The 27,548-nt window shown below is 60.1% G+C and overlaps 1 protein-coding gene across 6 annotated transcripts; it reads right to left on the bottom strand.

Annotated features, from left to right (window-relative positions):
• Positions 1-245: 245 nt before the first annotated feature.
• On the bottom strand, positions 246-26,826 carry CIC (capicua transcriptional repressor). Of its 6 annotated transcripts, none has more exons than XM_072966989.1 (21): positions 26,701-26,826; positions 20,737-23,529; positions 9,069-9,218; positions 8,747-8,981; positions 8,533-8,662; positions 8,255-8,437; positions 8,006-8,171; positions 6,948-7,150; positions 6,627-6,852; positions 6,090-6,193; positions 4,604-5,831; positions 4,325-4,512; positions 3,835-3,956; positions 3,569-3,735; positions 3,162-3,452; positions 2,740-3,065; positions 2,223-2,476; positions 1,970-2,124; positions 1,760-1,891; positions 1,327-1,458; positions 246-1,240 (listed from the first exon to the last, which is right to left on the bottom strand). In XM_072966989.1, exons 2-21 carry the CDS (start codon positions 23,516-23,518, stop codon positions 873-875), a joined length of 7,542 nt encoding a protein of 2,513 aa, XP_072823090.1. In that variant the 5' UTR covers positions 23,519-23,529; positions 26,701-26,826; the 3' UTR covers positions 246-872. The 6 variants fall into 6 exon arrangements, with proteins under 6 accessions (XP_072823090.1, XP_031537695.2, XP_072823092.1 ...); XM_031681835.2 differs by lacking the exon at positions 26,701-26,826 and adding an exon at positions 25,918-26,045; XM_072966991.1 differs by lacking the exon at positions 26,701-26,826 and adding an exon at positions 25,918-26,045 and having other exon boundaries at positions 1,970-2,121.
• Positions 26,827-27,548: the final 722 nt, after the last annotated feature.

Genomic DNA, 27,548 nt, shown 5'->3' with positions numbered 1-27,548 from the left:
CTGTCAAAGATGAACTGCCCTTCTTGCAGCACCACATCTCAGGCCCTCGCCCAGCCCACGCAGGTTGGATGGCTGAGAAAGGATCATGACTGCTGACCATATCCTTCTGCGGTAGGGAGAGGATGGTCCTGGAATTCCTTCCCTCATCTTGGGTTGGGGGAGCAGTATGTAACTCCATGGCCATCCGGGGAACCAACTGGTATAACCAACATCCCTTCTCCCTTTAGAACGGACAGCTACACAGGTGTGTTAAACAGCTTTAATCTCGGTCATTGCGGCTTCTCGGCACAGTAAGAAATATTGCACATGATCAACATGTTTTGTTCTGGGGATGGGGATGAGGGGAGGGGAAAATCACCTTCTTAGAAAGTACAACCCAAGTTGGGAGGGCAGAGGGGGTGAGGAGAGAACCCTCTCCATGCCTGTGGCAAAGTGCAGGAGCCCCCACCCCCAAACTAACCTGAGTCCAGCCCCTCTGGGGAAAAAAGGGGTACATGAACTCCCCCTACTCCACAGGCGCCTCCCTGTGGCCTGAGGCCTGCACAACCCTCCAGCTTGCAGCCCTCACACGAGCCATTTTGCATAAAGTACAAGTGAAAAGGTCTGAAGGTAACACACTCCAGGTTATGTACAGGGGCTCGGTGGAGGGAGACTGTGCCCCTGCTTCCCCTCAGCTGCCCCCCATCACAGGGAGGGAGCTGTGGGGAGAAGGGGTAGACAAGAGGAGCAGGCCTCATTCCGCCCCAAACTGGAAAGGACGAAATGGCTTTATTGGGGAGGAGGTAACCATCCTGCCCCCCAATTCCTGCCACCTACATACTGTCCATGTCCTGAGGGGGATACTGTGGGTCTGGGATCTTCTCAGGGGGCCCTCACCTGCCTGTGGCAGCTGTGGAGGGGCCAGAAGGGGGTGGTGAGGGTTGAGGGGGCCCCTCCCAGCCAGGTTGTCCAGGCCCTGGCTCTGGGGGTGGAGGCAGTGGCGGGGCAGCCGGGGTCGTGCCAGAGTCCGAGCCAGGTGAGGTGGGGTCAGGGCCCCCAGCAGGGCTGGGAGTGGGGACAGGGGCAGCAGCAGTGCCAGTGGGGGGTGGTCCGGGGAGGGGGGCCTCAGCTCCGGGGGGCTGCTCTGTGGGAGTGGCTGCCTGCATGATCTTCTGGCGAACCTCACGGATCTTCAACTGCAGACAGACCTTGGAGGGGAAGATGTCTGCGTAGCGGGCCTGGAAGGCTGCTGTGGCCTGGGCTGTGGACAGAAGGGTGGGGAGGGGAGGGTGAGATGGGCAGGCAGGCCCCCTCCAAGTGCCCCTTGAGACTCCAAGACCTGCTCACCTGATGGGAAGAAGCCATGGTCCTGGAAGAGCTGCATGACTAGGGCCCGGCGCTGGTCCAGGGTGCGCCGTAGTGATGAGTATGGCACTTTCTCATATTCCAGCTCCCCGAGCACATCCTCAGCTTCTGTACCTGGGAGTGGCATGAGGAGCAGTCAAGCCTTCGGGGCAGCCTGGCCCTCCACTACTGTCCGCGTGACCACTCTGCCCTCAATGAATTGTATTTCACAGCAGGGTTCAGAGAAGGAAACCACCCAGGGTCATGTGGCAACTTAGGGGCCTGCTGGACTCCACAACCCACCCTTGACCTACTACTGTCCTTTCTCTCAGTGATACCCACCCCACCTATGCAATCTCTAACCCCATTCCTGAGACCCCCACCCCTCTTGGAGGCCCTGGGAACCTCACAGCTCTGCCTGCTACCGCACCAGCACCTGTACGGTCAAAGGTGAAGATGTCCCCCTCGCACTTGGCACTCTTGGGGGTGTTGGGCTCTGAGCTGCAGCTGGAGCGTCTCCTCATCTTGCGCTTGGGCGAGGTGGGGTCCTCAGGGGCAGAGTCCAGGTCTGGTTAAACAGAAGCAGGCTCAGTGGGGACAGCCCCAGTCTGTCCCCTACCTACCTGGGTGCCTTGCACTCGCCTACCAGTGGAGTTCTTTCTCTTCTTGCGGTAGGAGCCCAGGATGGCCCGGGGTGAGGTGGCCAGAGACTGCAGGGTGGGCGAGGGCAGCACCTCCTCAGGCCGAAACTCGGGCAGCTCAGCAAAGCGCTCTTCGAAGTCCACCTCCGACAGGACCCTGCTGGAGAGCGGGCAGGGTCACCTCCTCTGTCCCAGCCTGCAGCTGCCCCCTCTCCCACCAACCCACACACTTCGCCAAGTCCCCCAGCCCGTGCTCACTTGTCCACAGAGTCAAAGGTCTTCTTCAGGGGCGGGGGCCGCACCTTCACCTTCTTGCCGGTACTAGCCGCCTCCTTGCGCTCAGGGGTGTCCCCAGCTGCCCTCCCACTGCTGCCCTCGCTGCTGCCGCTGCTGCTGCCAGGGACTGAGGCTGGAGCCGGGGCCGGGCTGGGAGGGGTGGGAGGCTCCCCACGGTTCTCCAGACCCAGCCCAGGGACGCGCCAGTCTGAAGATGAGCTTGGGAATTTGCTGGCCTGAGACAGAGATTGCAGGGAGACGGAAGACACTGGGTTCAGACCCACCAGGGTGAGACCAGAAATATGAAGACATGAATACTGACTGCCCAAGTCACAGAACCTTGGGGAAGACCCAGTCATACGGACAAGCAGGAGTGACAGAGGAGGCCCCATAAGGGCGCAGTTCAGACAGGTGTGGAGGGAAAAGGAGTGGAACAGACAGTGGACTGAAGGGCGAGCCAAGGAGCAGTAGGAACCCTCCAGGCCCACTGTGCACTCACCATGGTCTCAGGCCCCTTGGAGCTGGTCCGCTCCTCAGCAGGTGGGGGTGGCGGGGGACTGGTCCGGGCTGGGGGAACCCAGGTCTCTGGGGGCAGTGGGGGGGCCGGCGTTGTAGGCTGCCCCTCCAGCTCAGACTCAGATGCAGGGGGCTCACGGGCTGGGCCAGGCTCCAAGGGCTGACGGGGTGCAGGGCCTGGCCGCCCAGGGGCACCTGCCTCAAAGGAGCCCACAGGAATGCTGGCGATGGCCGCCTTCACTTTCTGGGGGGCCTTAGGGGTGGGCCGCTGGGCTTTGGGGGCCACTAAGCTGTAGGTCATGGAGCCTGCTGGTGGAGAGAAGAGCACTTGCTGAGCCAGGCCTGACTGGAGCCCATCCCCTGGGTCTCCCAACTCACCCTGCCCTGAGCTGGCCCGACACCCACCTGTGGCACTAGGGAAAGGGCTGGTAGGGGCCGGGGTGGCAGTGGCAGGGGCCGATGGGCCCTTGGGCAGGATGGTGGCAGCAGGTGGGGTGGTGCTGGTGGCCACAGTGTAGACTAGGCCTGGGGGAGCCTGAGATGGCTGGGCCAGGGATGCTGAGGAGGTGGGGACGGGGCTGCCGGGGTAAAACGCTGTGATGACAGGACCACTGGGGGCTGTGCAGCTGGGAGGCAGCTGGGGACTGGGCACAGGCGACACGCCCACCTGGCCGGGAGCCAGCAGCGGGGCTTGGCCTGCAGAGAGACAGAGGAGTGGCAGGGGGCCGAGTCAGGCCTGGGCCCAAGTTAGGGTCTGGGCTGCCTCAGCTCCACCCTTGGTCCCCAGCTCTGCCTGCTACGCCACCCCTCACCTGAAAGCAAGGGCTGCACGAAGGCGGGGCCACTGGGCCCCAATGAGGTGAAGCCTAGGGCTACCGAGCTCGTGGGTCCGTACGAAGTGACTGTTCCAGCCTGACTAGACGCAGGACTGGTGCCCAGGGGCAGCGCATGCCCGCTGGCTGACTGCACATAGGTGATTCTGCCAAAGGGAGAGGAAAGGGGGCGGCATGAGGTGAGCTGGTCCCACCCGACCCCTTTCCTGCACTGACCTCCAGGTTGAGGGTTCAACTGCGGTTACCTGGTAGAGGAGGGCAGCAGGACCTTCTGAGGCTGAGAGGCGGGTCCAGGGAGCGAGGCTGGGCTGAGGGGCGGCACCAGGCCGCTGGGTGTGCTCACAGGCACCGGAGTCAGCTGGATGATCTGTGGGCAAGGGCACCATAAGCTGAGGGAGGTGGCGACCCAGAGTTGGGTAAGGGAGGACCAAGAACTCAGAGGGTGATCTCAGCAGAGACAAGGAACACAGAATTTGGGATAGGGATGGGAAGGGAGAAACAAAGAGAAAGAAAATAGCAAGAGGTGGGAGACACAGAGAAGGAACAAGGTGCAGACACTCATGGCAAAATCAAGATGTGCAAAGATGTCGAGGAAGACAGCAAGACTGAGACTCAAATAGACAAGAAGGGAGAAAGGGAGACTGAAGAAAAGGCAGACAGAAACCACGGGACATAGAGACTAACATCCAGAAAGAGAACGAGGAACAGGTAGGGCCACCACCAGGGTGTCCTTACCTTGCTGGGTGGCTGAGCACCGTTCTGCACAGGTACTGAGAAGGGTGGGCTCACCAGAGGCAGTGGCTGGCCGGCCCCTCCACCCCGCACTGACATGCTAGGGGTGGCCAAGGGCACCAGTACCTTCCCAGGTAGCAGCTGGGCTGAGCCACCCGGGGGAGGGGCCTGCACAGGAGAAACTGACTGGGCTGCAAATAAAGAGATGAGGGAGGAAGTGGTTACAAGGGAGCTGAATAGGCCTGTGGCCCTTCTCCTTGTGCTGCCCAACCCAGGCCTCACCTTTGGGGGGCGGGGCAGAGGGTACAGACTGCAGGATGGGGATGCCAGGAGTGGGCGCGGTGGCAGCCAGGACTTTGCCGTTGGTGGAGGTGCCCGGCGGGAGGGTGAAACGGATGCTGGTAGTGGGTGCAGGGCCGCTGGGAGCCACTGCCTTGGTCCCAGGGGCTGGGGCAGGCGCCACTTGAAGTTGTTGGGGCAGCGTGGGCAGAATGTACTGCACTTGGGTGATTCCCCCAGCCTTGCTCAGGGGACCTGGCTGCAGGATGCCCAGGGGCACTGGCCCATTAGGGCCACTCCCAGCACCTGCTCCTGAGCCCGCAGCTGCCCCACTGCCAGGGCCCCCCTGGGCAATAAACTGGACAGCGGGGGGCGCTGGGGCCCCATAGCCCGGGGTACCCACCAGCAAGTTGGTGACAGTGGCAGGTGCCTTCCCCACAGTGCCCAGTAGGGGCCCAGCCACCAGATGTGGGGCTGTTGAGGTGGTTGCTCCCGACTTCTTATCTGAATACACTAAGCTGACACCTAGTGGGGAGCCCCCAGGTGCCCGGGACCCAGTGACTGTCTCAGTCCTGGCACCAGCTGTATCATTTGGAGACACTTCTGCCCGGGCAGAGGAAGGGAAAGGCTTAGAGGCAATGGGCACAGGAGTGCTGCTGACAGGCCGGACCACGTTGGTGACCATGGTGGCAGCCGGGCGGGACAGGGGTGCTGCTGGGGCCCCATAGGCCAGCGGTGGGGCTGGGGCCGAAGGCATGCGAGCTCCACTGGCCTCCCGTTCCTCCTTGTTTGAGGGCAGGACCAGTGTCTGCAGGACACTTCCCCCACCACTGGGAGGTGCCGCAATGACTGAGGGGCCTGGTGGATCCAGGCCCCCTACACTTTCAGGTCTCTTGCGCCGGAAGGTGGCAGGATCCGTGGGGAGAAACCGGGTGGCCTTAGAAGGTGTCGCTGGGCCCCCAGCCCCAGGGGGTGGGGGCCGAAGGGGGCCTGTTGTGCTGCCCTGACCTGACTCCTGGGCCTTGAAGGTCCCTGAGCCCAGTTGGAAGGAGGTGGCTGCTGAGGCTGAGGAGGAGGCAGGCGAGGACGAGGAGGAGGATGGGGTGGGCCCATATCCTTTGCCAAAGGCTGCAGGTGGATCTGGGGGCCCTGGGGGCTCAGGGTCCAGAGATGGACGGCAGTGGGTAAAGGAGGAACGGATCACAGGTGAGAACACCTTCCGGCCAAAGCCCTGAGTCAAAGAAGGAAGACACAGCATGTCAGGGAAGCCTGGATATTCACAACTTGCCCACCCCTGCTTCCCTGTCCCACCTGGCAACCAGGCCAGCCGAAGGCCTTCATTCAACCTAGGCTGTGACCCAGTTCCCCACGGAGCAAGTAGCTCGCCCTCTTTGGGCCTTAATCTCCCCCTCTGTCAATTTACACAGAAGTGGGTGTCCCCCCTCTCAAGATGCATGTGACCAGACAGCAACAAGTCTCAAGCCCTCACCTTGCTGCCCTCTGGGTCTTCCCCAGAGCTGTCTCCGCTCTCGCTGTCAGTCACCCGCTCCTTGCACTTGAGGTCAATGTCAGTGGTGCTGAAGCCATCGTCAGCTGAGAGTACAGAGAAAACAGCGTCGGTAAAGGTGCTGGGTACAAGGCTGCCCAGGAGGAAGAGCCTGGAGCCTGGCTCTAGCCTCAGCTTTGCCCCAAATTGGCAGTAAGCATTGTCCAGAAATGCTGTTCCTCAGCCCAGGTGTACCCACCTGCCCACTGGTGGACCCTGAGAGCACACTGGTTTCAGCACCTAATACTGTGCCCAATAGCCCAAGCCATGCCTTCCCAGCTTCCTGTCTGGCCAGGGGCTTCTTGAGGGCACAGCTGGGTTTACTCAGTAGGGCCTGAACTGAATACATTGGTGATCACAAACAAATGTTGAAGGGAAGAATAAGAAAGAAAGAAAGGGTCTCAGGGTCTAGATCTGCCCACCCTCAAAACCTTAGCCTGCTGCTCCTTGGACAAGATTCTGAGCCCTGCAACTGCTCACCAATGACATCATCATCCCCTTCCTCCTCACAGATGACCATGCGCTCCTCGTCACTGGTCATGTCCTCACTGGCGGCACGCTGGGAACGGGAGGCCCGGGTAGGCAGCAGTGGAGGCCGCCCACTGGCCGCCAGGGTGCCTCCCTCACTGGGGGCTGCAAAGGGGCCTGGAGCCCCATATTGTGTGGAAGGTTTTGGGCCAGAGTAGGATGCAGGGCCAGACACCATCTGCAGGGCAAGTGCAGGGAGAGTTCGGTCAAGGCTGTCACTTCAGGCAGCCCTCCCTGCCCATCTCCCCTACCCCCATGGCCTGCACTCCAGACCTGAGTCAGTTCCTGTAGTGCCTGGCTGTCTACTTCCCCACCATCGAGGCTGTGGACCCCACTGTGGGAGAAGGCTCGGGGCCGGGCTGAGCCAGGTGCCCCGACCGTGTGCAGACGTTCTGCCCCACAGGAGCCGCTCCCCGGAGCCTTGGTGTCCGAGCTCAAGAGCGTCTGGGCTGTGACAGACAGGAGTTCCGAGGACACTGTAGAGCGGAAAGAAAGAAGTAGTGTGGAGTCAGAAGCCTCCTACCAGCACCCAGGCTGGCCAAGTCATCCGCAGATATTTCTAGATACTGGGCAGAAGCAGGTTGGACTTCCTGAGCCACCTGGCAGAAAAGACATACCACTCACTAACTCTGCATTTCTCAGTGGTTCCTGTCCTCTGGCGTTGCAAGAAGCAAGCCCATACCTCCCTGGGAAGCAGCCCTTCTGAGAGCGTCAAAGCCTGCAGACAGGTGTGTGGCGCTGGCTAGCTAATAACCACTGGCCCGTCTGGGTCTCAGTTCCCTCATCTCAGACAGAAAAGAACATCCTCTCTATCACAGTTGTGGGCCCAAACCCACAGGATCACTCCAGAAAAGCTCTTCAGAATAGGGCCAGGCACACTAGACACCCTCAGTCAGGAGAAGCAGTCAATGAGGGGCTTCCAACTGTGGTCTTGAGAGTCAGACAAGCTGGGGTTTAAATTTGGTCTCTGCTACTTACTAGTTTTCGATGACTTCAAATAAGTGATCTTACGTCTCTGAGCCTCAGTTTCCTCATTTGGAAAACAGCATATGGCTTTGAATACTAGAGATTATACTCTTTTTGGTGCCTATTATGTACTAAATGCTCAGTAAATACCAATTGATGATGAGATTTCTGCCTGAAAATTTTGCCTATCTGGACCTTCCTGACACCTTCACATGAAACAATTGCCAGTTCCTTTGTGAGTAAGGGACCTCAAAGCATGGTAAAGTAGAGAGGAGCTTCTGGGGAAGGGGTGAGCAAGCAACGGGGTGACCAGCAGATGTCAGGGATGGAGGTGGCAAGGCAGAAGAGCCCAAGGGCTCACTAACCTCCAGGGGCAGCGGCAGTGCCTGTCTCCGACATGCTCCGCTCCCGCGTCTCCTTGTGCCCTCCTGCCAGCCCCAGGCTAGTAGGCTTGGCTTCTGAGCTGGACTTCTTCCGGTCCTTGTTGCACCACTTCCAGTCTGGGTGGGCCTTAAAGTGGGCCTCTTTCACCTGGCAGGAGAGGACAGGGAGACCCTTCACTCACCCACCCTACCAGAAAAAGCTGAAGAGGAGCCAAGAGGAGGCAGCATTACCTGGAAGGCCAGGTCATGGTACTTCTGTTTCTCCTTGGGTCCCAGGGCATACCACCACTCGCCCAGGATCTTGCTGACAGTCCGGTTGTCCTGGTTGGGGTGACGCTGATGGACCAGGGCCCGGTGCCGCTTGCTGAAGATCATAAAGGCATTCATGGGCCGCCGGATATGGTCCTTCTCCCGCTGCAGTAGATACAGGCCCGAGCAGGGCGGTTAGGACTGGGGAGACAGGCTTGGATGGCCACGGGGTGAGCTGGGGACAGGTGGAGATGAGGCACCTTGTTGGGGCTGCGTCCATCCTTCTCTGAAGATGAGTCTCGTTCCTTGGGCAAGGCGCTGAGGGACTGGGTCCGGCGTTTCCCAGGCGGCAGAGGCAACTGGATCTCAGGAGACATGATGGAGAGGAAGCTGTGGTGGGAGCAGCAGGGAAGGTGAGAGCCATATTCCCCGCCACCCCACCTTCCCCCACAGCCCCAAGATCAGGGCACTCACGCATCATCATGGTCACTCTCCGTCTCACTGTCCAGCCGGGGCTCTCCTGGAGGACCAGGAGCCTCCTCCTCAGTGGTGGGAGGGGGGCCCTTTCCAGGTTCCACCACCCCCATACTGTGGGGGGGTCCGGGCCCTGGGCTCTCAGGGCATGTAGCTCCCGGGGGCCGCCCAGGGTCAGCATTCCCTGTCCCGCCTAGTGGCTGCTCGTGAGCAACAGCCGCCGACTCAGCAGGTTCTGAGGACAGAGCGATAGGCAGATCAGAGGGCTCTTAGGTCATCTCAACCCCAACCCTGTGGCTTCCCACAGCCCCTCACCCCTTACCTTTGCTCTGATTGGAGGCCACTGGGTGGCTGGCAGGTTGCTGGGCTTCACTTGGCTGCACAGAGGGGTCAGGCTGGCTGGGCGCCAAGAAGGGGACTAAGGAGTGCCAGGGGAACACGGCCACAGAGCGAGGTTCCACGTTTGTCCACACTGTGGGAAGGAGCCAGCTGAATTGTGCAGGAGAGCTTGGCCTTGACCCCCAACTCAAGCTCTTTTCTATCCTGGACAAGGGCTCCACCCTTCTTTACACCCTCTTCCCCAACCCCAGAGTCCCTTGGTCTCATGCATGTAACATCACTCAGAAAAAAACTCCTCCTGAAAGATCACTAGATTTATAAGAAAGAAAGAAAACAGAGGCAAGGAAGGGAAATAGCCCTCACACCCCACTCCCTCCCCCATCTCCACCTCCACTAGCCTTGCCACCAGGGACCAGGCCAGAGGACCGACTAGATCCTGTCACAAACCAGGCCATGCTTAACTGCCACCTCACTCTCCCAAGGCCCCAAGACCTTAACCCCAAGACCTCCCCTAGTCATGCCACACTTCAATCACCATGTTGCCATCTGATGTAGCCCCTCACCTTGGCCTCACACTCCTTTTCTTTCCTGAGGCAGATGGCCTGATCTCCCTCCCCCTCTCCATCACCCACAGAGCATGGGGACTCAGGCCTTTCTCCTTGCCTCCCTCCCCCTACCACAGACCCCAGGGAGCAAGACCTGCCCTTCCAGGGCTGGGCACAGGGAGCTCCAGCATCTCTCTCTTTCCTCCCCAAAGAGAATCTACTGCCCATTAAGAGGCCTCTCAGCCTCCCTCACTCTAAACCCCTGAGTTTATCTTTAGTGTAGCATCCAGCTCCCTTGCCCAAAAGATGGGAAGATGCGGTAAACTCCTCCAAAGAAAAGGCACAAAGAAGCAGACAAGAGAATCATTACAAGTCTCTGCCCAGGGAAGGCAAAAGTGCCAGGTGTTTCCTTGAAGATATGCACAGGACAGTTCTTCCCTCACCAAGGGACCAGTCCTAGCGGTCTAATCTCCTGCTCCAGGAGCTAGGTGGTAGGAGAGCCAGCCTTAGGCTGGGTCCCACCCCTGGTTGGACTCCTGGGGCTGGCCCAGGCTGAGAGTGGGCTTCCTTCTCACTGCCGGCTCCCTGGGGGAAGTGGAACCAGCAGAGGAGGCCCCTGCTAGGGGAAGACCATTAAGAGAGAAGGGAAACGCCCTAGCCCTGGTCCCCATCATTCCATGCTTCCCCCTGGTCTAGATCAATCTGACCTGGGTTGACCCTCCCCACCCCACCGCGGCCCATGCCTTCAGAAGGCTGGCCTAGGGGAGCCCCTGTATGAGGCACTGGCCTCAAGACCTGATTCTGTGAGGTGCTGACAAAAGAAAAAGTAGACATCGAGGCAACAGGAGATGAACAAAGCAGCCAACACTGGAAGGGACTCAAGACACTAGGACAATCCCATCCCCTACCACTGGGGCACTGGAGCCCCAAAAGCCTGCTGGGCCCTCCTAACAGCCTATGGAGACCTGGACCTGACCTTCTCTTCACAGAGATCCTTCTCATCAAGGCCTCCTCATCTTCTGCTGGGTGGGGAAGAAGGGGCCCAGCAGACAATGGGGGAACAATTCTTTGGTCCTGCCCTTCCTGAACTCCTCCCCATTGCACTACCCTCCAGGTTCCTGGGTCTCTCCCCCTCTCCGTAAAGCACACCACAAACACATCACTCTGTTCTGAGCAAACAGTGCCTCGCTTACTTCTCAAGACCTGTTCTTAGCCCCACTACTCAATCACAGCCCCTAGCCCCTTCCCCCTCTCTATTCCATACTAGCAGGTCTCACCCTGCTCCTACTGTAATTCATGCTAGGAAGCCAGCTACTCTGCACCCCTCACCTCCAATGACAACAGATCTGTTCCACCCCACACCTAAACATCACAGCTGTCCCCAGTTACTCCCCACTCTGCACTCCCATCACTCCGCTACACTCCCACCTGCCATCACTAACCACTTGGCCCAGCCGAGCTCTGTAACTTTCCCCTTTACTCTGTCTCCACCATTCTCTTACTACACCCCATCACCGTTACTCCGCACTCAGTACCCCAATCCCCTTGACCCCTGCAGTCCCAGGGCCCAGGTGCTACTGACCGAACATGCCGAGGCCACGGGAGGCCGCGCCGGACGCGGGCACCAGGGGCCTGTGGGCTGAGTACATGGTCCGGCGCGGGGGGGACCTGGACGGGGCTCTCGCCTCCTCAGCGGCCGCCGCCGTTCCGCCCGCCGCCGGCTCCTCGGCAGTCGCGGCTCGGGCCCGGGGGGAGCTGGAGGCCGTCGCCGCATGCCCCCCCCCCGCCACCCCCCCTCCGGCCGCCCCACGCGGGGGTCTCTGCCGGGCGCGCCTGCGCACAGCACCGCCTGCCTCCCGCCGCCCGGGGGGCGGGGGGAGGTCAGAGCGCGCCGGCCCCGCCCCGCCCCCCGGCGCGCGCGGGGGCCGTCACGGGGCGCGCGGCACCGGGGCCATCGGCGCCGCCCCCTCCCTCTCCCTCCTCCCGCGAGGAGCCGGGCGGGCGGGGCAGGCGGGGCGGGGCGCGGCGCGCGTGCGCGGGGGCGGCCCCCTCCCTTCCCCGATCGCTGGCTCGCTCCCTCCCTCGCAGCTCCGGCGGGTAACGGCTCTGGCCCCGTGCGCCCCGGCTGCCGACGCCGCGCCCCGCCTTTCCGGGCCGGGGCCCGCGGCTCAGCGCCGAGTCGACCTCCGGCCCCGAGCGGGCAGACGGACCAGCGTGCGTGCGTCCGTGCGCTCCGAGAGAGCCCCGCGCCGAACCACCGCCGCCTCCCCGCCCCGCCACTACTACGCGCTCCCCTCCCCCCACCGCACCTCCCCCCGCCCCTTCCCCGCTTCCCCCGCGGCCTTCCGCGCAAGCCCGGCCCACTGCGCGCGAGCCCATTGGCTATCGTCGCCGCGCGCGGGTCAGGCCCCGCCGCGCCCGCCCCCATTGGCCGCCCCGGGGGAACGTCAGTCATATGCAAATAAGGGCAGGGCGGGGCGGGCTCTGGTTGGCCCCAAGCCGGCCCGGGGCGGGACCGCGGGAGGAGGGCGGCAGGGAGGGCGCACTGCAGTAAAGGCACTGAGCCAGGGGGGCGGTTCGGGGCACTGCGCTGCGGAGGCACCGAGGCTGTGCGTGGTGCTCCTGTGTGTCCAGTCCGCGCGAGGAACACGCTCGCGCGCGGCTCGGCCCACCTCCCTCACGCCCACCTGGGCATGCACAGCGCCGCAGGGGAGACGAACTGCGCCTAGGGGTGGACGAGCCACCCCTGAACCCTCATCAACTTTCACAACAGCAGTCACACACTCCTCATGGGCAGACTTTCCTACCACACCCATTATCTCATACACACCCCACAGTCACATTTACTCTCCGTCTCAATGCTCACACACGAAGTCACACACCTGGAACACCTGCTCACATAAATGTACTACCTCCCCCACTAACCGCCCATCACCCCTCAGCTACACACCTGGAACACCTGCTCACATAAATGTACTACCTCCCACACTAACCGTCCATCACTCCTCAGCCACCATCACACACACTCATTCTCACCCATCCTCTTCACATCACCCATTTCATACATGGCAGGTCATAGATGCTTCACCAACGCACATCCTAATCACGCATCCACCAGCCCCATGTGAATCATCATACAAACACACAACATATCAAACAGGCAGAATTATCTCACACACCTCATCACAGCCACACACTCATGGCCTTCCTGTCGCCCCTCCAACCCCCACAGAGGAAACTCTCATAAAAGCCATTGTACTGACCCCATACACTATATACACTTACCCTGGTGAGCACTGACTACTTCAGTACCCTGGCTTATCAGGTATACAGAGTGCCCTGGCCATTCCCATCAATCAGCTACCCTGCCTCACACTTAGCAGCCACCTGGGACCCTCCACCTCACAGTGGAAGGCAGGGGACCACCACTTTAGGCTGGGAGCCACCCTTTCCATAAGAGGGCCAAGAGGAAGAAAGGAAACTTAATACTGGGGCTGCTATGTGCTAGGAGCTTGTAATGTATTATCCTGTTCATTGAATCCTCACAGCCACTAAGGAGGTACACTTTATTATGCCCATTGTTCAGATGAAACAAATGAGGCTCAGAGAAATTGAATAAATTGTGCAAGATCATGCAGCCAGGATGTAACAGCCCAGTGCTTCAATTCAAGTGCTCTTTCCACTACTGAAAATTTAACCTCAGGGTGGATACAGCTGAGACTCCCAACAGAGGAACGGGAATATGTTCAGATACAATACCAGAGAGACTGGTGAACTACAGAAAGGTCAGAGGGCATACAGGGAGACACAGGCAAGGTCTGGGGCCCACTAGGTAGAGAGGCAGAGGCCTTGGATCACCCAAGAGGGGCCCTGAGGCCACATCCAGTAAAGGCAGAGGCCTGGGGTCATACCTGGGTAGGTAAAGGTTGCACATGCTCAAAGGGACCAAGACTGAGCTACACAGGCAGGGGTCAGTGACAGGCACAGACAAATCCTTTCCCAGCCTGCTGTATCCACAGACAGAGCTGAAGGAATGGGGAAGGGGCAAAATACAGGTAACCTGAGCCCAGAGGGAAAAAGGAGGTCTGTAGCCCTCTGACCTCCAGAGACTGCCGGGCCAGACACTTGGCTGTGAGCCTGGAGGGACCACCGGGGGGACTATTAGGTGGCTGCTCCCTCCTCCCTATGCAGCCCCAGACTCAGACCCTCCATTACCTCACTGCCCCAGGGACTGCAATATGAAGCAAAAATCAACGCTGAAATCAATGTGGCCGCTATCTTCCCACCGCTGCCCCCTCCCCTCCCCACCAGTGACTCACCTACTGGCAAGTTAACCCCTTCCCCAGGCAATGCAGCCCAGGGACTGAGCTCAGAGGAACCCTGCCCCCAGCTCCCTCCCTTCTATTGAGTGAGAAAAAGAGCCAGGTTTGGCACAGTAGGGAAAGAGGGCCTCATACATCTGGGAGGGTTGCACATCTGGTAGAAGACAGTGCCCACATAGGAGGGATGGGAAGAGGCCCCTTACAGGGTAGGGTACAGGCAAGTGGGGGCCCAGCCTGGCAGGGAGGGGCCGGAATCCGGGTGGGAAGGGCCCCCCTGCCCTGGGCACTGGGCCAGCCCTATACTTAGCTTCCATTGTTCAGAGTAGAGGAACCCTGGGTAGGAGTGAGTAGGAGTGGAAAAGAGAGAGCAGGTCCTGTCCCCTGACAGTTCCATCTCTCCACGCATCCCCAACCCTAACTGGGGCCTACCTAGTTGGAAAAGGTTGAGGGGATTCCTCAAATCAGGGCCCCTGCCCCATCTGAGAGGGGGTGCAACACCATCCTTCAATCAGAGCAGGTACCAGGCAGAACTATAGTGCATCCCCTCTACCCCTGGCACTACCCCATGACCAACTCCACAAAAGGTCTGACCCTTAACAGTCTCCACAGCACCACCCCACCCCAACCTCGGGACAGGGAGCACAAACGGCGACAGCAACTGCTACCCAGAGTGGCACAGGCTGAGGCCTGCCCAGAGGCCTGGGGCGCGCAGCCAGGGATGCTGACAGACTGAAGGACAGGCAGACACGCTCTGAACCTGGGTGAGCCCGGGTTTATTGAGCCCGAGAGGCACCGCGCCTTGCCGCCTGCGGCTCCCCACCCTGCTCTCTCCAGGCCCGGGTCCCCGCCTCGGCTCACCACCCCGGTGTCCCTAGCTCCCCTCACCCGCTCTCCACATACACACCCACCCACCCACCCCAGGCGGCTTCGGCGACGGCCAGGGTTGCCTGGGGAACGAGCCCAGGATTGGGCTGGTGCTGCTCGGGAGGGATGGGGGCCTAAAAATAGCGCCGGGGTGAGTCAGTGTGAGTGGGGCTGGGGTAGGCAGGGGGACCAGAAGGGAAAGAGAGGCAGGCAAAATGTGGGGGAGGGTCCCCAGGGATTGGGAGATGAGCGGGATAGGACAGAGGGCGGGATGTGGATTTGGGGGCAGAAAAGGGGGGATGAAGGGGAGCGTACAGGCGCCGGGGCTGGAGGGGCTGGTCCGCGCCGGCCGAGGGAGGCGCCACTGCCTGGGCGGAGGAGGGGGCGCCGCCCTGCGTTCTCCTCCCCAACCCCGCGCTCACGAGATTTTCCACTCGCCGCCTGGCCCCCAGCCAGCCCCCGGCGGGCCCCACAAAGCCGCTTTGTGCTGGGAGGGCGGGCGGGCGCCCGGTCGGCCTGACACCCACGCGGGCCGCGGCGGGGCGCGGGCCAGCTGGCACCCGAACTGTCTGCAGGGGGGGCTCCACCCAGTCCGAGGACGCGGCAGGGCAGGGGTTAATGGCGCAGGGGCCGGGGGGAGTGGTTTTCGGCCAATCGGCACCAGCGGGCGCGACAGCGGCCAATGGGAAGGACGGAGGCAGGACGCCCGGAGCCTACCCCCTGGGGCGCGGGAGTAGGCGCGGCCCTTACTGGGTGCAGGTCTGGATTCACAAAGCCCCCGATGCACCCTGCTTCCCCGGCTGCTTCACAAGAAACAGGCTCAGAGAGGGGGAAGCATCTAGCAATCAGGTGGTGGCACGGTCGGGATTTGAGCCCAGGTCTGCCTGGCTTCACAATCAGCTTTTCCACCGAAAAGGGGAGACGGGGGTTCCCTGGCTCAGGCCCCCATGGGGAGCGGGAATAGGGGACCGGGTGCGGGCGGAGGAGGCGGCGCGGCGGGCTAGAGTCCAGCCGCCTGTGGTGCAGCCGCTGCCGCCGGTGGTAATGGGAGCCAGACGCCGTCGTCGCCGCTAATGCGCCTCCCTCCCGGCCACTAATGGAGCCATTAATGCCGAGGCGCCGGGGGCTGCGGGCCACACACACCACTACACTGCTGCGCATGCGCGCGATATCAGCCCCGGCCACCCGCCGCCGCCAGGAGGCAGTCTGACCCCTCGCAGCGCCTGGTGTTGGATGGCTCTTCCAAGAAGTCTCCAAGACTCATGACTCCTGCTACCTCAGAAAAGCCTCTGATCTCCTCTCTCCCGCAAATCATCCTCTTTTTCCTAACTTAGATCTCCTTCCTTCTCAGGGATCTTTGACATCCTGATGCAACCCCTTCCCTCTGCTCTAAACCCTTTCTTGGCTCTCCACAGGCTGACATTCAAGCATAGCCTGGCTGGATCACGGCACCCTTGGCACCCTTCCGCCAAGCCTAGGCTCGTGTCAGCTCCAGCCTCAACTAGCTACACAGAGGTCATGCACTTTCACTCCTCCTGGCCTTTGCTCCTCTGGCTGCCTTGGCCTGGATAGCCCTTCTCTTTCTTTTACTACCCTGAAATCCACTCATTCCTCCTGCTTCAGCTGAGATGTCACCTTCAGTGAGGCACCTACCTGAACCTCCTTCGTTGTCTCGCATTAAGCCACAGAGTTGTCTCTCCCCTCTGGCCTCCCCAGAATCTGTACCTCCCTCTACTCATCTTTGCCTGTGCCTGCGTCCACATTGCCTTCCCCACCCACTTTCCCCAGGGTTGCTCAGCCCGGGCCTGGTGGAGAGATGAGGAGGGACTTCTGGTGGGAGAGATGGGGTTCATTGTTTGAGACAAAATGGAAATTCTGGTGGGCAGAATCTGGATCTGGATTTAGGGAGTCAGGAGGCCCTCAGCTCCTCTTTGGGCTTCATTTTCCTAACCCCTCCTAAGTATAGTTGGTGAGTACTGCCTGGCCTCTGAGGTCCTACTGGTTAGGGTGGACTACACATAGAACTCAGTTAAATGGAGTTGGCACCAAAGTGTCTCCCAAAAGGCGGTGAGTGTGGGGGTGGTAGGGGTGATCTGGGTCATGCCCTCTAGCAGGTGGGTGGGCACAGGAGCTGCTTTCCTGCTGCTCCCCCACAGCCGGATCTCCTAGCTTGTCCCAAACAGCCCCCGCCTTCCTGCCTGTCTTGGGAACAGGTGCTTGGATGTTGAAGGGTCGTAGGATGGTTCCTGACACCTCTCGGCAGGTTTCAGGGACAGTAGTGGGCAGTTAATTTGTCAAGGAATGAGATGGGGATCCCAGGCCTAGACATTCTCCCAACACTCCCCAAAAAGGGAGAAGGAGACATGGTGCTTAGCAACTATCCACTGACTTAAAGGAACAGAGCACCTGATGTGCAGAGAGTAGGGGTGAGGGCTAGGATGGGGGCACAATATCTGCCTAAAGAATGGGAGAAGAAGGGCCAGAGGAGAGGCCAAGTCTGGCCCAGAGGCACAGGATCCTAAGATGGGGAGCCAAAACAAAAAGAGGGTGGGATGAAAGCTCAGGCAAGAACTGATGTCCAAGGAGGGACAAACCAAGAAAGATACAGAGAGCAAGACTCAAGAGAAAGTCAAAAGTCCACAGAGAGACTTAGGCCCAGAAATAGAGACCTAGACAGAGACAGACATATGGATTCAAGGGAGAGACAGACAGTGGCTCAAACAGGCAAACAAGCAGACAGGTCCAGGAGAAAGAGCACTGCCTGTCAATACAGGGAAAACAAGCAGAAGCTGGGAAGTGGAAAGGAGGCCATGCCAGGGACAGGGCTGAGACATCTGGCCTCATGGGCTGGGGCTGCAGGCCCAGGGGCAGCTTCCTCTCCTGGGGAGCAGGCGGGAAGAGTCAGAGGGAGGTGGCAATGGCAGCTGGCTGGCCCGGCCATGTGCAGAATGTGGAGAATGCCGGCCCGCCTGCCCCAGCAAGTCCCCCAGCGGAAGCAAATGCCTGGCTTGGGGCAGAAGCAGGCAGGCTGCCCCGGGCCGCCCCCTCACACCTGCTGCCCTGAGTGAGGGTCAGGCCCTGGCAAGGGTGGGCAGAAGGGCCCAGGACTACAGCCTCACTATGCCACTGGGCATGGTCTGCCCTGTCTGGGCCTCAGAGGGAGAAGGCCCCAAGGTAACTACCTCCCAAGGGTTTAGGGAGGCCTCAGAGAAGAACAAAAGGGCCTGCTGGCTGGGAACCTGAGGGCAGCCTGGATAACTCAGCATGGGTGTTGTCAGGGAGGTGCTGCTCAGAACCGCCAAGACAGGCACTGGACAAGTTCTGACGACCAGGTGGCTTCCAGAAAGGGGCCTCCCCTCCCTGAACCTACTTCAGTTCCCCCTTCCTCTGACAACAGGGCTGGTAATCCCTATTTCGTATTATCAGGAGGTTTTGATGCGATGGCCCCACACCTGAGGCTGAGTACATGCTAAATGCTCAAATAAAGCAGGTTACTATTATTGTTACTATTATTACTGAGAGTGCTTAAGAGCTTGGGCTCTGGAGCCAGACAGCCTGGTTCTCCCTCTTCCTAGCTGGGTGACCTTGGGCAAGTCACTTTGCCTCTAGGGCTGCAGTTTCCTACTCTGTCCACTGGAACTAATAATCATGCTGACCTCCTGGGGTATTATGGGGATTCAGTGAGTAAAGGCTCCATCAGCGCTTACTGAGCAGGGTGCCAGGCACATGCATGGGTGGTACTTAATAAATTATGATTACTGTAACTTCCAGTAGAGAGAGTCCTGTGATCTAGGGATCAAGAGACCTGGTTCAAGGACCAGTCTTGCCCCTCCCTGGCTCGGTAACCTCAATCAGGACTCTTCTTCTGTTAGGGCCTCACTTTTCTTCATCTGGGAAATGGTGGCAGGAACCCCTGTGGGGCCACCCCGGTAGGTCTCAGGTCACCTGCATCAGTGCCATCCCTCCCCACACTGCAGCAGTGACGGTCACGACCAGTGCTATTTATGAGGGCAATGTTGGGGCTAAGGGTGTGTGGGGGGAGGGGGATGGTTAGAGTCCTTCAGTTTCTTCATCTGTCTAAGGATAGAAATCCCTGCTCTGCCCACTTCTGTGGAATTTTGCTCATATCAACTACAATAACGAATGTAAAAAATGTTGGGGGTGGGGCAAAAAACAGCTCAGAACCTCAGTATATGAGCATAGTCCTTGTGCCCCCCTGTACTGGGTCTGGGCTGGAGCTCTGTGAGGGCAGGGCCTGGGCTCCTTCCTGCATTGGCCTCTGCTCCAGCCCAAGACACGGTGGCTCCAACCTAGATCCACACCCCAGCCTCCTTCCTCCCTGGTCTCCCTGCCTCTGGTCTCAGGGACTCGAAGTCACCCTCCATGGTACAGCTGTGGTTGGATCAGCTCAAAACCTTCCTTGGCTCCCTAGAGCCCTCAAGATAAAGTTCACAAGTCTTATAAGGACCATCTATGACCTGACCCTTGACGTACTGCTCATCAACACAGCTGCACATCCCAACACTTACCCCACTGTCTAGTACCCTTGACTTTGCAGATTCAGCGTCCTTCAAATACTTGTTTTTGCCTCAAGGCCTTTGTACAAATTCTTCTTCTCTGCTTGGAGGTCCTGCTGCTGGCCTTGCCAGGTTCCCTTCTGCACACCCTTTGGGTCTCACTTTAGAGGCCCTGGCCTCTTCTCCAAGAAGCCCTTCCTGACTTCCCGTGGCCTCCTGGGCTTCCTCCATCCCAGCCCCACCACTCTGGATAGTCACTATGTGGAACAGGTCTGTCTACTCCAGGGACCATAAGCCCTGTGAGAGCAGGGCTCTGTCCTTAGCACCAACCAGCACAGGGCACCAGGCACTGAGAGGGCACTCAGTCAACAGTGGATTAATAAACAGATGAGAAAAAGATGCTAGGGAAGAGGCTGGTGACGTGTCTGTCACCCTCCATGAAAGTTGCTCTGACAAGACCGAGGCCAGCTGGCTCTCAAGCACTGTATCAGAAATGCTTCTCCCCTCGCCCCGGCCTCAGCTCTCTAGCCACACTAGCCATCCTCAGCTGTGCTACTTCTGGCCTTGGAGCCTTCCTGTCAGCCTCTGAGGAAGGCTCTTCTGTCCCATGGTTGCTGGCTCCAACTCATCCTTCAACTCTTAGCTTATACACCCTATCCTGAGGGCAGTCAGACTAGATTCACACCTGGAGGCACGCGCAGCACATCCCCAGTTCCCAACGTGGCCACGCCTGTGCTATTTACCAGGTGCAGTGGTGAAGATGAGGGTTCTAGTCCCAGTCCTGCCACCACCTGGCATAAGGACCTGTTGGAGCCTCAGTCTTCCCATTTGTAACCCAGCATTATGGCTGAGTGGTCTTGAGTCAGCCTGCCTGGGTTGGAAAGCTAGCACCAGGATTTACTAGCCATGTGACCCTGGGCAAGTTACTAACCTGGCCTCAGTTTCTTCTAAATGAGCTTGATCATAGCAGTGTTCAGAATGTGGTGAGTACTACACTAAAGGTGGGTGTGAGGTTAGGTGAGATAACCACTCACACTGCTTATCATGGCGATGCCCCTGCCAGGCTTCCAGACGTGGGAGCTGTCACCATGACTGTCATCTCTGTTACCCTCTCAGCTCCGTGGGGGCCTGGCTTCAAGCCTGCACTCAGGAAGGGTTTGCTGACTGATGGACCCCTTAAGACTGCATTTCCAACAGGAGGCCTCTGGAAACACTGCACTGAGCCTTGAAAGTCTACTCCCTCACCTGACACGTGAATTCCCACTTGAACATCTGTGCAGAGAGGAGGCCAGCCTCCCCTTGGGTCCCTCCCAAGGTGGGAGCTAACCTCTCTCGAGACCCAGTTTGCAAGTGATCCTGTTCAAAATGAGCCCTCGACCAGACCAACCACCTGAACCTCTTACCTGTCCCAGGCCGGCCCATGATGACTTCCTTTTTGGGGGCAGGATGGCTGGTGTAGCTGCTGGGCACCAGGACCGGCAACAGGGCAGCAGGTGAGGGGTGAAAGGCCACCGGCTGGAAGGGCGAGGAAGCCAGGCCAAAGGTGGGCATCGGCTGGGCCACAGCAGTCGGCGCGGCTGGAGGCACAGTGATGGGCACGGGGGCCGGCAGAGGTGGGGGCAGGCCAGGCTTCCCACTGGCCACCCCAGGGGGCACTGGGGTCTCTCGGCAGCCCCGCCCAGGTCCCCCGGCCCGTGCCTCACTGGCAGTGCCCACTTCCCCAGGGAATTTGGAGGGCAGCGGCACATCAGGGTTGCGGACAATGACAGGTGAGTCCCGCTGCACAGCAGGCACCCTGCGCACGGAGGGCCCAGGATCCGAGGTCAGGCCGGCAGGTGGGGGCAACAGCAGCAACGGTGAGGGCTGGCGGGAGCGGGAGAAGGGCACGGCAGGCGACACAGCACGGAAGCCAGCTGGTGTGGAGGGTGTAGGCGTGTGGGACACCGAGTCCACACCAGAGTCTAAGCTGTCACTCTTGGGGAAGTCTGGGGCAGCTCCTCCGCCCCCAGAGCCAGAGGCCCCCAATGCCCCTGGGTGGGGAAGCAGCTCTGTCTTCCGTCGCCCAGGGCTGATGGGCACAGTAAAGGTCAGGTTGGTCTGGAAGGTGGGTAGGATGCCGGAGGAATGGCGCTCTCGGGGAGCAGGTGGCGGCGGGTGGGGGCCCAGGTCTGGTGGCGTCAGCACACCTGCCTTAGGGGTACTGGCGCTCAGGTGGCGACTGCGAACAGCAGTACGCTGGATGACTGGCGAGGCGTTGATGGGGCTGAAGTTGGCGGGGCGGAAGCCAAAGAGTGGTGAGGGTGAAGGTGACGGGGCTGGCGAGAAGGGCGACTGCGTAGAGACTGGAGAGAAGGAGGGCGTGCCTGAGCGAGAGCTGCCCAGTGACACCAGCATCACAGCCGCTTCACACTCGTCAAACTCAAAGCGTGACAGGTCAGCGGGGGCCACCAGGCGTGGACGTGAGTCTCCTCGGGCCGCCACACTGCTGGCCTCACTGTCCCGAGAGGTCTCATCACCCCAGTCAAACTCGGTGCTACCCTCACGGGCTGCCACGCCAGCCGGCCGCCCAGCCCCACCTGGGCCACTGTCCGCCAGGCCCTCCATCTCTTTGGTTCGCATGGACAGGTGGCGTGAGCAGTAGCCCCGCCGCTGTGACTCCTTCATGCAGCCATCTCTCGAGCACAGCCGTCGCCACTGCTTGCCATTGAACTTCTTTCGAATTCCATTGGGTGTGCAGACCACATCACCCTTCTTGTATTTCTGCTGGGCTGCGGTCAGGGGTGTGCGGGCCCGGGCGGCTGGCGCGGTCCCCTTCTCCAGAGAGGCCACACTGCTGCTCCGGCTGCCGCCCTGGCTCCCCTCCTGGCAGGGTGAGGGCTGCTCGCCAGGGCGGCCTGGGCCTGCGAAGGCTGGGGATTTGGGTGGTGGTGACAGGAGCTGAGGCGGGGCCAGTGGGAGCAGGGCCGGGGTGCCCAGGGCTGGTGGGTGCTTCTCCTCACCCTCCTCACAAGCTCCCAGGTTGCCACCAAAGCTGATCTTGGATACCTCAGCATCCTCAGGCTGCTTGGGGTCCAGGGCAGCAGGGCAGGGGGGCAGGGCAGCCCCTGGCTCAGCCTGCTCCTCCTCAGGGCCCGTTGAGGGCTTTCTAGGCAGGGCTTCAGGGTCCCAGGGGGGCCGCAGCAGGCGCAGGCTGGAGCGGGCCACCCACACTGCCTCCTCAGGCTCACGGTGTGGTGGCTGTGGTGGCTGTGGTAGGGTGGCTGCTGGGCCTGGCTGGGAGCTGAAGCGGACCTTGTAGGCAGCTGGCTTGGTAGCCACCTCCACCACCACACCCTCACGGTAGGCAGCCATACCAGGCTCCACACAGGTACAGACAGCTGTACCAACCACCAGTGCACCTGGCGGTGGTGTGGCATCCAAAACCACATCCACACCACCGCCCGGTGCTCCCTCGTAAAAAGTCAGGGCCCGGTCCCCAGGGAACTGCACACCCAGGTCCTGGCTTCGGCGCACCTGGCGCACCACAGCCGGCAGGAAGAGGCCATCCCCACGCCGAGCCAGCACTCGCTGGGACCGCAGCTGCCGCAGGTCATAGCCAACACTGGTGCTGCCAGGGGGCCAGGGGCCTGGACCACAAGCTTCAGCCGGCTCATCCTCCAGGTCAGCTGAGTGCTCACTGGCTGTGTCAGTGGAGGAGGAGCGGGTGGAAGTGGGTGGCCGTGGAGGCACACCCAGGGCACTGGCCTCGTCGGGGGTCTGTGCCTGCTCTTCAGGGGCACCAGCTACCCCACTGCTGCTGCCACTGCCAGCCCCATGCTCCTCCACATACTTCTTCTTGGGCGCTCGTGACTTGAACGTGGCTGTCTTTCGGCTGAGTGAGGGCTCCCAGCGGCCTGCCTCCCCCTCCACCTTGGGTTCCTCAGCTGGGCCTGGGGCTGGGTCATGGGGATGCAGCTCTGGGGGCAGCCCCTCGGCTCCAGGGCCCCGCTCAGCCTCCTCCTCCTCACCCTCCTCAGCCTCTTCTGGCCCTGGCTGCTGCTGCTGCGCGTCATCATCTTCCTCCTCTGGCTTGTCGCCCTCCCCAGCCCCTCGCCGCCTCAGGGCCTTGGCCCTAGTGGCTGGTGGGGACTTGCCACCGCTGCCAGAACCGGGGAGGCTGGCACAAGCCTTCTTCATTGGCTTCATCCTTTGTCTGCCTGCAGAGTAGGAGGGCAGACAAGGATCATCGGGAGCAACTCAGGAGCACCCCAGACCCAGTGTCCTCTAAAGACTTCCCACTTGCTGAGGCCACTGCCTCAACTCCATGATCCCTGAGGCTTCCTTCTTGGCTGTCCTCAACTCTGAGGGCCCCTGACCAGTACCCAGACACAGACTGGCACTCATGTCCCCTGAGCTATACACTCTGGCTCCTTGGAGATGCTCACATAATCTGCTTCCTCTGCAAAGGACACAGTAGGTACCTGCACACACTCTGACTGCCCCAAGGAGCGTGAGCAGCAGTAACAGTTCATGCCTATGAAACACTCACTTTGTGCCAAGCCCTGGGCTAAACCTGCCTTTATTAGCCCATTTCATCCTCACAACAGCCCGAAGAGGCAGGTGCTACTATCAGCCCCATTTTACACTTGAGGAAACTGGAGCACAGACAGATCAAGCAACTTGTCCAAATTCATCCAGCTAGGAAATGGCAGAGCTAAGATCTGAACCCAGGCAATCTGGCTCCAGAGTCTGAGCTCCTAACCATTTCAGTGCGCCGCCTGTCACATGATCCAGAGGGTACGCTTCCTTGCACTGTCACTGTCCAGAGAGCACACACACACGCACACACACATGCACAGGCACAGTCACAGAAAGGGAGGTGACTGGGCTGTGATGTGAGCGTCTCTCTACCGCCACCCCCCAACCCCTCTGGGCAGCCTGGCATGGACAGGCAATGTGGGAAGGAGTGGGAGGCTGAGAGTCCCAAGGGACAGCTGCCCACTCTGCTCTGCACCCCAGGCCTGCCAGGTATAGCCATCTCCCCAGATCCTGGCAGGGAACAGGCAGGGGCACGTCTGGGGCAAGAGCTCATACCCAATGCTGCCACGGGGCCGTGCATAAGCACACGCACGCGCACAAACACACACACACGTCATCACACAGTGGGACACAGACCAGCACCCCAGGGTTTCCCTGTCCCACTGGATGGGAGCCTGCCCCTCCCCCCACAGCACCCAGCGTGATACCCAAAAGCCCAGCCCCCCCTTCTGGCCTGCGTGCATCCCCGCCCTGGCTAGGCTGGCTCTGGCAGGATGGCTGAGCTGACTGGACCCCCCTTGCCCCCAAATATGCCCTCAGACTCCAGGTGGGGTAAGTGGGAGAAGGTCAAAGAAAGCAGGACAAGCCCAGCAGGCCAACCTCACCCACTTCCTGAACAGTCATTACTGCCCGCCCCCTTTCAAGCTGCCCTGAGAAAAGAGAAGGGAAAAAACTTTACTCTGAAGTGACTAAGAGAACCTGAGAGGCCAAAAAGGGGGCCTCTGGGAGGGTTGGGAGACCCAGGATCATAAGCCAAACACAATCTGAGGCACCCCTGACTCAGTCTTCAGGCTCCCACGGTACCCGTGACCTCATGTTCTCCCACTTGGGGCCTGCTGCTCCTTTGGTTCCTACAATCCCAGGCTGCCCTTTCTCTGAGGCAATCCTGGGGTCTTCATAGGCAGAGGCTGGAGGGCCTGGAGCTTCTCACACTGGGGCAGGCACCCAAGTGCCTGGGAATTGGGCAGCCAGCCCCACCACCTTCTCCCCACTGACCCGCTGGGCCACCATCCTGGGGGCTGACATCCGGCCTCAACACAAACCTTTGCATACCCCACCCAGGGCCTACAACCACACTGCCTGGCACCCCTGGACCCTGCTGCCTGGCCCAGCCTCTTCACACCAGAAGCCAAGCCTCTTTCTTTCCACTGGGGCCTACTCTCTTCCTGTCCACTCCTCTCTGGATAACTCCCACTCCTCACTGGATAATTCCCACCCTGTGGGCCCTCACCTCCCTCAGAATCTGAGCAGTAACTCCTGTGAAGCCCAGGCCGACCCAGGCTCTTCAGGGTCTCATGTCCTCCCCTCCCATCAAGCCTCCTGGCACCAGCTTCTCTGCCACTCTCTCTCCATCCTGTTAACATCTCTATCTCTACCTCTCTCTTCACAGGCCCTAGGCCCCCTCCTCAATCACCCTCTCCTTGTCACCCTCAACTATCTCTGTCACCTCTTTCTCCCAGTCACTCTCATGTCAGCCATCTCTGGACCTGTCACCTTCTCTCCCCATCACCTCTCCTTGTCACCCCCTCCAACTCTGTCCCCTCCCTCTCCCTGTCACCCTGATCTAGTCCTGTCACCCCTCCATTCCTGTTACCCACCACCCCCTCCTTGTCACATTTTTTCAGTCACTCCTTCTACCCACCACTTCCTCCACTCTGCGCCCCTTCCCACCATCCCACTCACCCCTTTTCCCCTGTACCCCCTCCCCGTCTCTGCCACCTGTCCCCTCTCGGCCCCCAGCACCCCAAATCCCCCCTGCCCGTGTCAGCCCTGGCCCCGCCCCTCACCTCGGGCTCAGCGGGGTTTCGGGGCGGGGGGTCGTGGCCCCGGCTCGGTCCGGTCCGGTCCCTCCCCGCCCCCCCTCCGGCTCTCCCTCTCGATTCTCCCTTTTTTTTACTCCAACACACAAAATGGTGAATGGACCTGCAACAGCTGGAGCAGCCAGCCAATCAGCGGCCACAACCCCGCTGACCGGCGCCGTCCTAGGCCAATAGATATTCGGAGCCTCGTCGGCTCCGCCTCTCAACGAGGAGCGACGTTTGCCACAACCAATCGCGCCCACCCGGCAGCGTTAGGGGGAGGAGCCAAAGTCCAAGATCAGCCTCCCTCTGGGACCGACACCAACCTGAGCCTACGACCGCCTGATCAGCCTAGGGTCCTGCCCTACAACAAGCGATGGACACCAGTATTGACCAATCGCGAGCCGTCTTAGTGCCGAATGACGAATACAGTACCCAGTCACCTTGCACTCTAGGCCGGAACCAGCCTCTGTGAGGGACAGTAGCCAGTGAAATGCAAGGAGGAGGGGCTAAGGGTAGGGCTCTCCAATCAACAGGCTTAGAAGGCGTGGCCTGAGCATTTGTTGACCGGCTAGTCGCAATTCCTGCTGGGAGTGGTAGTCTTCTTACGTCTCCGGCCCATAGTAAACAGTACGTGGCAGACTACAACTCCCATGTGACAGAGTGACTGGAGCTCCGAAGAACCCGTGCGAGGAGAAAAAGTCGAAAGAGCAGTTCCTCGTAAGTCTCTCTGGACCCCAGGAGCATTTTAGACCCAAGGCCCCGACTCACCCGGATTCCCGGCTCTGGCGTCACCGCTGGCTTCTCTCAGTGGCGGCGGCAGCGGCACGAGGGGGAGGTGCGAGGAGCAACCAACCGCCACCCGCGAGCCCCGCAGCCAATCAGCAGCGGTCGGGGCGGCGCAATGACCTCACCGGGTTCTACTCTCTTACCCCTCCCCCACGTGGTTGTTGCTGCTGGTAGCCGGGAGTAGGGAAGTTTGGGGTGGGAGGGGGAGGGGAGAACAAGTGATGTCACCTTTCCCCCGCTTGATTGGCTGCCGGGTGGCCGGGACTACAACCAATCAATAGTCTCAGAAAGTCTGGCGCGGCCTCGCGGAAAGCCTTGTTGCCACCGGGAGGGAAAAGAACGTGCGCTTGTGGGGTGGCGCGCGCTGCAGAGTAGTGAAGGCGCTCGGCCTGGGGTTTGGTGGCTCTGGGGACAGTCACTTCCTTCAAGACTTTGGCATTTGGGACAACGCAGTTTATTGACAATCCCCCCTAGTTATGAGGGGAAGGCAGGAAATGGGGAAATGCGGCGCTTTTTTAGCTTCACACTACATTCCGTGAAGAGCTACACTTTAGGGGTGTTCACACCTGGCAGGAGCAAGATTTTTTTTTTAGGTGGGGGATCATACTGGGAATGGGGAGGAGAGCCATATGCCCTGTCAGTAGTAGATTCCTGCTGAACAGATACGGGATTCACACCTGGCAGTGCATCCATGCACTCTGCATTGCATTTGCCCTGGGAGTAATGGACTTTAGGGGAGTCACCTCCTGCGTCTGATGGATTCCCAGTATCCACACGGGATTCATACCAGGTGTAAAGAAAATGCACCCAGCAGGGCCTTACTGCCTGTA

Source organism: Vicugna pacos, chromosome 9, assembly GCF_048564905.1.
Source record: "Vicugna pacos chromosome 9, VicPac4, whole genome shotgun sequence".
Lineage (NCBI taxonomy): Eukaryota > Metazoa > Chordata > Mammalia > Artiodactyla > Camelidae > Vicugna > Vicugna pacos.
The sequence above is the reverse complement of the archived record's forward strand: the minus strand, read 5'-3'. Positions and strand labels throughout refer to the sequence as shown.